The sequence below is a fragment of the Pongo pygmaeus genome, chromosome 14 (assembly GCF_028885625.2).
Source record: "Pongo pygmaeus isolate AG05252 chromosome 14, NHGRI_mPonPyg2-v2.0_pri, whole genome shotgun sequence".
NCBI classification, from domain to species: Eukaryota; Metazoa; Chordata; class Mammalia; order Primates; family Hominidae; genus Pongo; species Pongo pygmaeus.
The window spans coordinates 109,411,625-109,426,323 of NC_072387.2; the positions used below are offsets into that span (position 1 = coordinate 109,411,625).

Here is a 14,699-nt window from a genome sequence, read left to right on the forward strand (position 1 = left end):
CAAATGACTCTAGGAAGTCAGTGTGAAACGGCCTTAGGTTCCCTGCTCCCAGACCCTGTTCTCCTGCCTCGCTACTAGAGTACAGTGTGCACTTCCTAAAAACGGAAGCACTTTTGCTAATAATTTTAACTTGAAACAAAAGTAGGGTGATCAGATAAAATACCTTATGTCCCATGGAATAGTTGGAATGTACTTAAACTAAAAAATTATTCATTGATCATCTGAAATTAAAATTTATCTGGGCATACTGTACTTCTATTTGCTATATCTGACAATCTCATACAGAAGTCCTCATGGGAAACTCAGAAAAGGCTGTCCAAATTATTTTGGCAGAGTGGAAGAAACAAACGCCATTTAGGTTGGGTGCAGTGACTCACACCTGTAATCCCAGCACTTTGGGAAGCCAAGGTGGATCACGAGGTCAGGAGATTGAGACCATCCTGGCCAATATGGTGAAACCCCGTCTCTACTAAAAATACAAAAATTAGCTGGGCGGAGTGGTGCCTGCCTGTAACTCCAGCTACTGGAGAGGCTGAGGGAGGAGAATCGCTTGAACCAGGGAGTCAGAGGTTGCAGTGAGCCAAGATGGCGCCACTGCACTCCAGCTTGGCGACAGAGTTAGATTGTTTCAAAAACATAAGAAAAAGAAAAAGGACACAAATGCCATTAAAAAAATAATTAAAACAAAAAACAAAAAACTGTGGGGCCAGGCGTGGTGGCTCACGCATGTAATCCTGGCACTGTGGGAGACCAAGGCAGGCAGATCACCTGAGTTCAGGAGTTCGAGAACAGCCTAGCCTGGCCAACATGGTGAAACCCCGTCTCTACTAAAAATACAAAAATTAGCTGGGCGTGATGGCTGGCACCTGTAATCCCAGTTACTTGGGAGGCTGAGGCACGAGAATCGCTTGAACCAGGGAGGCGGAGGTCGCAGTGAGCTGAGATCGCACCACTGCACTCCAGCCTAGGCAATAGCGAGACTCTGTTGCATTAACAAAAAAAATTGTGGTAAAATATACATAATAGAAAACTTACCCTCTAAGCATTTTTAAGTGTACATTTCTGTGACATTAGCATATTTGCATTGTTTTGCAGTCACCACCATTCTTCCCAACTTTTTCACCAAGCCATACTGAAACTGTATGCCATTAAACAGTAAATCCCCATCCCTCCTTCCGTAGACTGTCTCTACAACCACTGCTCTACTTTCCGTCTCTATGAATATGACAGCACCATAGTATTGGCGGTAAATCAGAGTTGGCAAATGCAATCTGAAGCAGAGAGGAGAGAGTCATATCCCTCAAGTTTTACAGTCCCATTAAAAGTATTAGTACTTTGAGAAAAGGACCGTCACGATCATGGGGAGAATAAAGGAAAAACTCCATTTCTTTCCAGTTTGCAACTGGAATTGTCACTCTAACTTTCGTCTTTCGGCACGACAGCGCCCAGGCCACAAACGCCCACAGCGCAGGACCTCCATTTTGTGGCCTGCGTGGAGGGCGGGGCGATCTCTCTCCGCCACGCCCCGGCACCGGGTAGACACCGCAGCCAGGTAACCAAAGAACCGCGAGTGAAGCTTTGGCCAGGAGAGGCCGGATCCGGAAGTAGGAGGACCACTCCGCCCCACGTCCGAGCCCCGCCCCCGGCCCCTCCCACCGGACCCCGGCCGACCTAGATGACGTGTCGGAATAGGAGTTGGCGAGGTGCGGCCGGCCGGCCCTGCGCATGCGTGATACGTGCACCGGTCGAGTTGGTAGCCTGAGTGTGGAGGTCATTTTCTTTGAGAAAGGGCCCGCTTCTCCGGGTTTTTGCTGATGCCGAGCCCGGGGGATTGAGGAAACATCGAGCTTTGGAGTGGAAAAGGTTGCAGACTTTTAGACTCCCAAGTCGTTTTGGTCTCAATCTCTATAGTGGCTGCGTTACTGCAGGAAGTCACGGAAGCCTCTCCCCTTTCTTAGGCGCATCCTTGGCTGTAAAAGAAGGTTAAAAGCCTCTGGAAAACCTCAGGTTTATTTCATCTCTGAAAGTCCGGTTCCAAATTTAGATCCAGCACTCCTGTGGCCTGGCCAGTGATGGTCGTGGAGTGCTTTCCCCGCGCCTGCGGTCTCTAGGCTATGTGGATGTAGAGGTGTGGGATGTAGGAGCAGGCCCTTCCTTACCCGTGGAATTCACATATAAATGGGGGAATGAGACAGCAAACAAACGTGATCCTTGCTGATAGTGGTAAATGTGGGATGCCGAGGTTTAAGCAGACGAGTGGTATTAAGGGATTTCAAGGTTTTATAAAATTGAATTTGCCAAGAGTGGAAGCTGAGAGGCTACTGCAGTAAGAAGTCCAGGGGAACTAAGAATTTGGCTTGGACCAGGGTGGTAGCTGTGGGCATGGAAAGTACTGAAAGGATTTAGTCCATAGTTTAGCAGCCCAACCAACGGGACTTGCTGAAGGACTGGAGGTAGGGAGTGAGGAAATGAGAAATTTAGGTTCTCCTCCAGGGTTGGGGCCTGAGAAGAAATGGGCAGCGATGCCGTTTCCTGGAAAACTGGGAGAGGAAATGTTTGGGATGAGGGCAGTGAGATATAATGAAGGTCAAGTTTTTTTTGTTTTTTTTTTTTGAGACGGAGTCTCGCTCAGTCGCACAGGCTGCAGTGCAGTGGCGCGATCTCGGCTCACCGCAAGCTCCGCCTCCCGGGTTCACGCCATTCTCCTGCCTCAGCCTCCCGAGTAGCTGGGACTACAGGCGCCCAACACCACGCCTGGCTAATTTTTTTGTATTTTTAGTAGAGACGGGGTTTCACTGCGTTAGCCAGGATGGTTTCGATCTCCTGACCTCGTGATCCGCCCGCCTCGGCCTCCCAAAGTGCTGGGATTACAGGCGTGAGCCACCGCGCCGGCCGAAGGTCAAGTTTTAGTGGTCCTAGAAAAAGAAGATAGTGAGCAAAAATGTTAATTTTTGTTTCCTCCTCTTAATATTTGGAGAAAACGTCTGATTCCTTTTGTTATATTGGAAATCTCCATGACTTCCAAACACAGAATATTTTACAATTTTTCCCTATCCCAAAGTTCAGCGAATATGTTGATTTATTTGAGGGAGAGGACATGAAAGGGAAGCCACCTAGGCACAATTTTCTGCCCAGGCCCTACCAGATTAGTTTTTGTTATTAAAAAAAAAAAAAGTGCCATTCCTTGGGCCAAGCTATGTGCTCAGCACTTTCCCTCCATTTTTGATTTAATCTTCACAACAACCTTAAGATGAAGGTTCTTTTCTACTTCTCAGTTCTCTCTTGATTAACTTGGCTACCCCACTATATGGAACAATTTGCAGGGTCCTAGGTCCCTTTGAAAATCTGATGAAAGTTATAAACCTTACCTGGGAAAAAAAGTACAAACACCCGCAAGAACTTGAAATAGGAGTTCGCTGGCCCTCAACTTTTCTGAGCTTACTATTTCACAAACTTGCCTATTCTTGAATTCTGAGCTGGAGGTCATGATTCTCTCTATGTACTTTAAGATGATGCACTCTTCCGAAGTTTTTGATTGAACTCTAGTGCCTAACTGAATTGACTTTTTCAGATCACTAAAAAGCTTCTCCTTGAAAAATACTCAGAAGATGCAACACACACACACACACACGTGTGTGCACTTACACACGCGGACACCGTATCACATCATCAGTGGGAAAAGTGATAGAATCTTGCTAAAGGCTGATCATACCATATTAATCCGATTCGCCAGAACTACTTTCTTCACTGAGCTCTCAGGTATGCTCGGGTCTTCCTTTGAAGAAAATAAATGTCAACGCTACCCTCTATCCTACTCCCATTTTCCTCCTCACCCCATTTTCACTCTCCCTTAAAGAGATGTGTGCACACAATCACTGCCCAACGCAAGAATGCATCACTGCATCCAATGCTTGGAAATTGTCCGTGAAGATGCCTTTGAGTAGCTGTCTATTTGAGGATTTGTGGCTAATTCCTCCCCATTTGTTTCCTTAGCCTGCTCCCAACCGGGTGTCTCCAGAACTTTTTCTCTCCGCCACCAACTCCGCCTCCAGACAAACAGCAGGTGCTTTCTGTCATAGGGACTGGCGTGCCGCGGACAGTGTGATAAAGAAACTGTATGATGGATATGAGAAATTCGTAAGACCCAGCAGCAAATGGGGAGCGGCTGGCGAGCGCTCCACAGCCCCCAAGCGTGGGAGCTCTAGATCGGAATTTGTAATTTGGAATTGGAACGTGAGCGCCGGAACAACTCTCCCAGTAACCACCTCTCCCAGTAACCACCTCAGCTGGCGCGCGGAAAACCCGGAAAGTGGATTTGGCCCCCGCTCCCTCCCGGAAACTCCTCCTGGTGCCTGCGACCGTTCTCACTGAGCATGTGCAGACGGCGGTGCGCATGCTCTGTCGCGGTCCGGTTCGGTTTCTGTTGCCGGACCCAGGGTGTCTCCTAGCGCAACCGGAACTAGCCGTCCGGGGGTCGGCTTCCTTTATCTCCCGCGGCTTTGTAGTCGTCTCCAAGCTTCCCCACCCCTCCTTCCCTCTTCACCCCCTAGGTTTGATTGCCCTTTCCCCGAAACAACTATCATGAGCGCGAGGCTGCCAGTGTTGTCTCCACCTCGGTGGCCGCGGCTGTTGCTGCTGTCGCTGCTCCTGCTGGGGGCGGTTCCTGGCCCGCGCCGGAGCGGCGGTTTCTACCTGCCCGGCCTGGCGCCCGTCAACTTCTGCGACGAAGAAAAAAAGAGCGACGAGTGCAAGGTGGGTGAGGCCTGACGAGCCCTCTGATGGACTGTTGGAAGGGGAAGTCGTCCCTATCCGGGGGAGCTGATCCTCGGGTGGGAGCGAGGGAAGGGGGCGTAGCAGTGGGTGGGCTTGAGTTTCCCCAGAAGCTTTTGGGGTCTGCTGGGCTGTGGGTGGGGGGCTCTGGAACAGCCCTTGCAAGGGCAGTTTCTGGAGGATGCAATGGGCCTCAGACTCGCCTCCCGTCTTGCGGGCCAGGTAGCACGAGCAGCTGTATTCAGTTTTCCTGGAACAGGGACCGTGTGGAGCGCCCTTGGAGTTGGGCTTCAAGCCTCAGAGCTTTGGAGTTGGATGTATGCAGGTCCACGCGTGAGTGTTCGCTCACAGCCCTGTATCATGTACGCTGAGGAAGCGGGTGACCGACTCCCTGCATGTGAGCAGCACTCAGCCTAGTTACAGTTTCCATTAGCTTTTAACTTCATTGCTTCCTGTTTAATTGCATTTTCCTGGAACCTCCTAGTTGGTTAGGAGAGCTTGTTCTTTCTAGGACTTTGATACCTCGCTTCACAATTAGAAGTTGGTTCCTTATTTGTGGAGTATAACACCCAGAACCGCACGAAGTGCATTGATAAAGAGTTGCTGTAATGGTTGAGACACTTGATTTCTGACTTTTAAGTGTAAAAGATTTTAATACACAAAAAAAGATACGAGGTCTCACTGTTTTCTCTGAGATGGTTTTAAACACTTAAAAGGGGCAAATGATGGGAGAAACTGGTATTTTCCTAGGGCAAGTCTTGAAAACTTTGATCTCTTACAACATTCACACTCAAGGTTTTCAGTTTAATTGCTAGTAAAAGAGGCGTAAATAAAGTAACCTACTTTTAGGTTATATAGTGTAGGGCTTTACAGTATACATACACAATTATTTTGTTAAGTTTATTTAAAACTTAACATTTGGGGGATGATTATCTCTTTGAAACCTTTAATGATTTTAACAATTCAAATAATCGTTCAACAAACTTTTACAATCTATAAATAGGCTTATTTATTAAGTTTGATTTTTTTAAGCTGGTGTTTATTTTATTACAGTTAGCTTTACTATAGCTGTGAATTTTGAGGTTATTTTAGGGCATTAGATAAGCTTTAAATTTTTCATAACATTTTGCAGTTTCTTTTTAGGTTGTCAGCTATCCTGAATGACATGTTTATACATCTGTGCAAAACCTTGTATCTGAAAAAATATCTAAGGATATTTAAGGTTTACTCAAGTCTGCAGTTAGCGTTTCAGTACTTAAGTTCATACTCTGCAGTGCAAGAAGCTTTCACTCCTTTTTGAGGATTCTGACTGAAAGACTGTTGTGCTTCCAAGTGGAAGGGAGATCTAGACTTGCAAGTACACTGGTTTTTCCATTAAATATTTTAGTAACCAACCTTTAAGGCCTAGTGTTCGGTCTTAGTTTAACAGCAGTTGTATATTCTATTCCTAGTGCCTCAAAGATGAAAAATACATTTCCTGCCCTCTGGGAACCTCAAAGTAAGGGACATAAGCTTATGAACAGATTATTGAAATCTGATCTGTTACACAGGATGATGTCCAAAGTGTGCTAAAACACAAATGAGGAAACATCAGCGGACTAGAGTCTTTAGAGAAAGCTCTATAGAAGTGACACGGCCAGGCGTGGTGGCTCACGCCTGTAATCCCAGCACGTTGGGAGGCCGAGGCAGGTGGATCACCTGAAGTCAGGAGTTTAAGACCAGCTTGGCCAATATGGTGAAACCCCATCTCTAATAAAAATACAAAAATTAGCTGGGCGTGGTGGCGGGCATCTGTAACCTCAGCTACTCGGGAGGCTGAGGCAGGAAGAATCGCTTGAACTCTGGAGGCGGAGGTTGCAGTGAGCTGAGATCACGCCGTTGCACTCCAGCCTGGGCAACAGAGCGAGACTTTGTCTCAAAAAAAAAAAAAAAGAAGAAGAAGAAGTGACATTTGAGATGGACTTAGAAAATGAATAAGTGAAACTTATAGGTGGTCTGCCAGTTAGATGATTGTTTTCTCAACGGGTCCTTTGGTAAGTGGCTAGGTTGTATTCGAGTTATTTTTTAGTTAATCTTGGGAGTCATTTTGGATGTTTAATTTTCATAGGTATAGGGATAAAACAGACAGAGTAGATCATTTTTCCGAAATGTTTGGATTTTTATCTTTATTGCCAGCTACACTCACATCTGGTTAATGGAAACAACTCTTAGAAGAGCAGGAGGGTGTACTTTCAGCTTTTTTCCTACGATGTGACTGACTGGTGCAGAGAATTTGAAATACACTTTAATATTTATTTTCTTTGCTTTTCAAAGAAGATGCTATAAATAACAGTAAACAGTTGAAATTTGTATTACTTCAATCAGGATGTTAATTTATTCTCCTCTGTTTCGTATTTGTTAAGGAGGGCAGTCTTGTATACATTATTCAGAAAAGTGGAAGAAACTTCTTTTAAAAATTAGAAATGAGAGTTGTGAAATGGAAATAATTCTTTCCAAAAGATGCTGTTAAGTTAGTGAATCTGAAGTTGGAGAAATTGGGCAGGTCATTGATACTGTTACCAACAGTTTTTCCGTCTGTAAAATAGGGATAATCATATTTGATTATGACATATTCCCCTTGAAAGGTATTTTGCATTTCTTAGAGGAAAAGTGCAATATTTGTCATTGTTGTGATAGTGTAGAGATGAAACAAATATATCTTCAACTTATATATAATTTAGGTAGTAGAGTGTTTTTATGTACTGTAAAGTTTGTCTCATGCATTTAGCTCAGGATGTAAATTGAGAGAGAATCAGAAGAATGCTGAGGATTTAGTAATTTTCTCTCTTTAAAAATTATCTTATGTTGAATTTACTGGCAGAGAAACAGGAGTCCAGTGAACATAAAATTCTATTTATATTGCTGTAACTTCTGATTAATTTTCTTAGCCTTCATAGATACTGTGAGTATGTTTTCAGGGCCTCCTTTTTTTAACTTATTTTACGTGTGCGTGCATTTGAATATTGAGGAGGTGCACATTCTTATTGCTTTTTATAGCCTATACTGTTTCATTTTGTTCCTGTACGATCTGTGGTTTGCCTAACCATTCTTACTTGTAGGGCATTTAGATTGGGCCCAATTTTTCTCTATTATGAATAGCTTTGCTACAGTGTATTTAGCAGTAATTATTTGCATATCCCCAAATATAAAATTCTAGGTAAAGACAAGAAGAAGTTTTTAGTTCTGTTTAGTATTGCCAGATTTCTTTCAACAATGATAAGTTTGATTTCCTTTAACTAAATAATACCTTGTCTTACCACATCATTTTAATTTTTATTTATCAATTTAATAGTGATGTGATGGTCCCTAAGACTTTTTTATTTATTTTTTTTTTTTGGTTGAGACGGAGTTTTGCTCTTATCACCCAGGCCAGAGTGCAGTGGCGCGATCTTGGCTCACTGCAACCTCCACCTCCTGAGTTTAAGCAATTATCCTGCCTCAGCCCCCTGAGTAGCTGGGATTACAGGCGCCTGCCACCATGCCCGGCTTTTTTGTATTTTTAGTAGAGATGGGGTTTCACCATGTTGGCCAGGCTGGTCTCGAACTCCTGAGCTCTCAGGTGATTCACCCACCTCAGCCTCCCAAAGTGTTGGGATTGTAGGCTTGAGCCACCACGCCCAGCCTGTACACTTTTTAAATGTTTTACTTTCATTGCTATTGAAATTTCTGTGTCTTTTAATATTTTTCTTTTATTTGCCTTGTTTTGTTAGGTTTTGAAACCATAGTAATAAAAGATTGAGCTATGGTATTCCTTTCCTGTATAATTCACTTTACTTTCTTAAAATCAAGGGACACTGTGTGACTGAAATAAGTAGAATAAAGCCCTGATTATAAGTGAATAGATATTCCAGGATAAAATACACAGTTCTAATTTAGTTTGTAAAAGTTTTGACTATTTCAGTTAGCTTTGTGCTTTTTAGCTTTAGATCAAATCTTAGTGTGCCGAGTGGCATTCTGATGGCTAAGAGGTGAAGATTAGTGAGCAGTTCACCTTTGCTGCTTTTAACTTTCAAGTAATTATTGGGTTGTCAACCAGAATTCAGAACTAAGAACTAAAAATAGTATTAATTTTCCAAAATGTCTGCCACTTTTTTACTGTTTGATGGATAGATCACGTTCTTAGATGAAAGATTAAGATTTTTTTTTTCCTTTGTTGTAAGAAAAAATGACCAATTATACCCCCAGTGGTTAAAAACAATGTTTAAATAAATTAGTTTAACAACTTTTTAATAAAAAGGAAATTTACTCAGTCATACTTTCCTTTCTTGGTAGTTATTTTTAGAAGCATTTTATAAGTTGTGTTTGTTATTCTGGGAGCAGTTGTGTATAAATATTGGAATGAGTCAACTTTAAGAAAATAGTCCTGAATGTTGATCTGAACAGACACAGAATGAATATATAGGTACCTGTTTTAATTTGACCATAGAAGTAGTTTGAAGATTTTGAAGTATTTAAAGAAAAAAAAATTTGTATGTGTATTTATTGGTATAGTGATAAATATTTATCAATATGTAGTTTCACGTTCTCATAGTTTTCTCTGGAATAAGAGCATTGATTCTTAGCTTCTGGGAACTCATTAGTGTTTGGGTGTTGCTGTTTCAAATCTGAAATCTGGCACTAGAAGGACTTACTTTGACTATGGTAAATATATATTCCAACAATTGTTTCTTCTTCTTCTGAAAAGATATGTGAAACTGAGATAGTTTGCCTTTCAGAAATTAAATTTTTAAGTAAAATTATTTTAAGACTGTGATTGTTCATAATAATGAATCTGAGCGTTAGAATGAAGAAAGCAACAAAAGTCTATGAATAAAATTGTGTCTTTCTGCCTGTGGCCCCTCACCAAAGTGGGTGTAAGCTTGAACTTCCAAAGGTGTAAACTGGAACATCTGAAACAAATCACAGATATATGTTCCACACCTCACACCCCCAACACAAACACACAGACACACATCAGCACTACAGACATTGGTCTGTGCACTGTCAGCCTTAGAGCCCAGCTGCCCAAGCCCTTACTTCCCTATTCTCTCCTGTAGCTTACTGTCACCATGGTCTCTCAGTAAGTTTTGTAGTTAATTGTAGCTGCTTTACATGTGTCCAACAATTTCATTCTATTTTCATTAAAATTAACTATCTATGAAAGGCTTTGGAGGAAATTTGTGAATTTTTTCTTTTTTTGCTCCTCTTCTCACTTTTCAAACCTGTTTATTGCCCTTTGCTAATAATTATGGTAAAGACTACGATTTGTGTGTGTTGTATATGCCTTAGCTAAACTTCATAACATCCCTGTGATATTTAGATGAGGAAACAGAAGCTCAATAAGATTTAGTAGCTGTCTCAAGTGTACAAAGCTAGTAAGTAGTAAAGCCAGAATGCAAACAAGCCCAAGACTGAGTCCAAAGCCTAGGCTCTTCACCACTGCCTTCTACTCTGAGCACTCTTCTTGTTTCCCTTTCCCCTGGGGATCCCTGACCGCTTATCACCCTGGACTTTGACAGTTCCAGAAAACACTCTGTATCTATTATATGTAATTTTCATTTTATTTTATTTTTTAGAAACAGTCTTGCTCTGTCACCCAGGCTAGAGTGCAGTGGTGCAGTCATAGCTTATTGCAGCTTTGATATGTTTATGTAATTTTTAAGTAGTCAGGTTTTATATTTACTTCTTTTGTTGATATAGTCTAAAATTGAAATTGTATTTTTCAGGGCTTTGGGGAAAGAACCCTGGTAATTATCTAGAAGATCAGTTGTTGGGCATTGCTGATCGGATAACTCAGAGCTCTTAAATAAGCATTTGTGAGTCCCAGCATTGCTCTTGAGACTTTTATTGTGCCTGAGTTAAGACTTCCCTTCTTCAAGAAGGCGCCACTATGGACTGCTCTAATATTAAGGAGTTGAAGCTTCCATAGATTTCCTTTTTTATGGCCTCCATATCTCAAACCCTTTTGTGACTTGTCATTTGCCATGACCCTTGTACAGTCACATCTCTTCACTGAAATTCCTTTCTCCCTTGAAAATCCAGTTGTAAGTGTGGGGTGGGACAGATGTGATGATAGCAGAATAAGGTGGGAATAAAAGCAGAAACAAAGGAACTAGGAAATGGGAAAAAGTATAGTCCTGTGGCATGGCCCATGTGCCTTGTTAAAACAAAAAAATAGACTGGCTGTGACCATAGCTGGGATCAGGTATGGAATCGGCAGATTAGGACTAGAAATAAAATTGTACATTTGGGAGAGAAATTTAAAAGGAAGACTGTGGAGTTCTAAATAAAACCACTTCCATAAAACATTTCGTAGTGCAGGATTGTAATCAGTCTTGTTTTCTCTAAGTGACATAGGATTCTGCAACTTCCTTAAAATGTTTCATGTTGTCAAAACTTTGCATGCTTGAAATAACCTAGGTGGGGACAGTTTGAAAGTGGGAATGTGAAGCAAGTAACCCTTGAAGCTCTTTCTAGTCACATCAGTGATAATCTAGAGTTGCCTGTCTCTATTTAAGACAAATTTCTGGGAGGAGGTGGACTTAACTCTTTTGGATGGTGAATAAAGATGTTTAGAGTGGGAAAAAAAAGGCAAACAAACAAAACACAAACACACACACACCCCCCACAGAGATTCAGTAGCTACTCCAAGAACATATAAATAAGTGCTGTCACTTTTTTTTTTTTTTTTAATATATGCTGTATTAGGCTGTTCTTGTGTTGCTATAAAGAAATACCTGAGACTGGGTAATTATTATAAAGAAAAGATGTTTAATTGGCCCACAGTTCTGCAGGCTGTACAAGCATGGCACGGACATCGCTCCACTTCTAGGGGGAACCTCAGGAAATTTTTACTCATAGCAGAAGGTGAAGCAGGAGCAGGCATGTCACATGGTAAAAGCAGGAGTGAAAGAGTTTTCTGTTGGGCGAGATGCCACACTTTACAACAAGCAGATCTCACAAGAACTCACTCACCATCACGAGGGCAGCACCAAGGGAATGGTGCTAACCCATTCATTAGACGTCTACCCCCATGATCTAGTCACCTGCCACCAGGCCCTACCTCCAGCATTAGGGATTACAGTTTGACATAAGATTTGAGTGGGGAGAAATACTCAAATCTCATGTCCTTCTTATATTGCAAAATACAATCATGCCTTCCTAATAGTCTCCCAAAATCTTAACTGACTGCAGCATTGATTCAAAAGTCCCAAGCCCAAGTCTCATTTGAGACAAGGAAAGTCCCTTCTACCTATGAGCCTGTAAAATAAAAAAGCAAAAACAAGTAAGTTACTTACTTCCAAGACACAAAGGGGCTATAGGCATTGGGTAAATATTCCCAGGCCTTGGGCAGCTCCACCATTGTAGCTTTACAAGGTTCAACCCCCACAGCTGCTCTCACAGGTTGTTCAGCACCTGTAGCTTTTCCAGGCATAGGGTGTAAGCTGCCAATGAATCTACTATTCTGGAGTATGGAGGACAATGTCCCCCTTCTCACAGCTCCACTCGGCAGTACCCTGGCGGGGACTCTGAATGGGGCTCCAACACCACATTTCCCCTCCACACTGCCCTACTAAAGGTGCTTTGTGGGGGCTCCATCCCTGCAGCAGGCTTCTCCCTGGGCACCCAGGTTTTCTCATCCTCTGAAATCTAGGCAGAGGCTGCCAAGCATTCTTCGCTCTTGAACTCTGTGTGCCTGCAGGCTTAACACCACATGGAAGCCACCAAGACTTATGGCTTGCATTCTGTAAATGGCAGCCCGAGCTGTACCTCAGCCTCTTTGAGCTATGGCTGGAGCTGGAGTGGCCTGGATGCTGGGATCCCAAGGCTGCACAGGGCAGTGGGGCCCTGGGTCTGACCTATAAACCCATTCAGTCCTCCTGGGCCTCTGGGTCTGTGGTGGGAGGGGCTGCTGCAAGGATCTCTGAAATGCCTTTGAAGCCTTTTCCCTGTAGTCTTGGGTATTAGCACTTGGCTCCCTTTTAGTTATGCAGATATCTCTAGCACACAGTTGCCCCACAGCCTGCTTGAATTTCTCTCCAGAAAAAACTTTTTTTTTCTTTGCCACATGGTTAGGCTGCAAATTTTCTGAATGTTTATGCTCTGCTTCCTGTTTAAATATAAATTCCAGCTTTAAATCATTTATTTGACCCTTCAGCTAAGGTAGGCTGTTAGAAGCAGCCAGGTTACCTCTTGAATACTTTGCTGCTTAAAAATTTCTTCTACCAGATATACTAGGTTGTCACTCTTTAGTGCAGAGTTCCACAGATCCCTAGGGCATGAATAGAATGCAGTCAAGCTCTTTGCTGAGACCATAACACTTGTGACCTTTGCTCGAGTTCCCAGTAACCTTCTCATTTCCATCTCAGACCTCAGCAGCCTGACTTTACTGTCCATATCACTATCAACGTTTTGGTCACAACCATTTAAACAGTGTCTAAGAAGTTCCAAACTTTGCCTCATCTTCCTGTCTTCTTCTGAGCCCTCCAAACTCTGCCTGTTTCCCAGTTCCAAAACCAGTTCCACATTTTCAGGTATCTTTATAACAACACCTCATCCTTGGCACCAATTTTCTTTATTAGGCTATTCTTGCATTGCTATGAAGAAATACCTGAGACTGGGTAATTTATAAAGAAAAGAGGTTTAATTGGCTCACGATTCTGCAGGCTGTACAAGCATGCACCGACATCACTGCTTCTGGGGAGGCCTCAGGGAGCTTTTACTCATGGCAGGAGATGAAGCAGGAGCAGGCATGTCATATGGTTACACAGGAGCAAGAGAGAGTGGGGGCAGGTGCCACACTTTACAAACAACCAGATCTCACAAGAACTAATTATCAGGAGGACAGCACCAAGAGAGATGGTGCTAAACCATTCATTAGAAATTCACCCTCATGATCCAGTCACCTCCCAGCAAGCTCCACCTCCAACACTGAAGAATACAATTTGACATGAGATTTAGACAAGGACATATATTCAAACACGTGCCTTGTATTTCCATCTGGATTATAAATTCTTTGAAGGCAAGTGTTCATGAATTTGTATTATTTTATCATCCAAAATGTCTAGTATAGGACTTTGTGGGCATTAAATACATGTATTGGCTGATTGAGTTTCTCGTGGTCTTCAGGATCTGTTGTAAATGTTCTTTGGTTTTCAAATATATTGCAAATTCTACTATTTTTTCCTGTTTAATAAATTGGCTTCTCCTGAGATCATCGTTCCTGCTCCTGGAACATTTTTCCACCCTAAATTTTACTTTTTAAATCTTTCTTATTGTTTTCGTTTGTCTTCTGTTGCTTTACAGTGAGACTAAGGTCTACTCTCAACTTTAAAGCCCTTTTTCTAGCTTTTAATTGTGACGGTATTCAAAATTCAAAAAGTTGAAAGAGTAGTGTAATGATCACCTTTCGCTCACCTAGACCACCTAGAATCAACAGTTGTTTACATGTTTTCATACTTGTCTTATTTGTGTGTATTTATGTTTTATAGGGGTGAATGTCATGACATCTGTGGCATACTTTCACATGGTTCAGCTTGAAGCCCTTTATTGAACCATATAAACTCCCCGGCAGTCTCATTTCCTTTCTTCCAATTTTTAACAACTGTTCCACTGCCATATTAGGAGGATCTCATTCTTATGACACTTTTGAAATTTCTTTGTCTTGCTGCAAGAGTTGATATTTAGAGTTATTGCAAATGTAGCATATTTACAAATATATTGTAAATGGCTGTATTCTATATTCTGTGTTAAGGTTGACTTTAATTTTAATTGACTTCACATTCCTCAGCATGTGTGAGATGGCAATTCTTAAAATTTCAGATTCTCACAATTTAGAAAAGGAAGAATGAAAGTGCTATGAAAGCTAAGATGAACTGAATATTCAAGCTGTGTTTGATTACTTTGCTGAA

At 42.2% G+C, this 14,699-nt stretch overlaps 1 protein-coding gene across 2 annotated transcripts in view; it reads left to right on the forward strand.

The window, feature by feature from the left end:
- The first annotated feature begins 1,728 nt into the window (after positions 1-1,728).
- The window catches only part of TM9SF2 (transmembrane 9 superfamily member 2), a 64,786-nt gene continuing 51,815 nt past the window's right edge, over positions 1,729-14,699 (forward strand). The window contains exons 1-3 of one of the 2 annotated variants that reach the window (XM_054446026.2): positions 1,746-1,863; positions 3,572-3,759; positions 4,080-4,752. In XM_054446026.2, coding sequence (XP_054302001.1) covers positions 4,582-4,752 — 171 coding nt within the window. In that variant the 5' untranslated portion in view covers positions 1,746-1,863; positions 3,572-3,759; positions 4,080-4,581. Of the gene's footprint in view, positions 3,760-3,993; positions 4,753-14,699 lie in introns of both variants that reach the window. The other variant, XM_054446025.2, reaches the window with a different exon arrangement.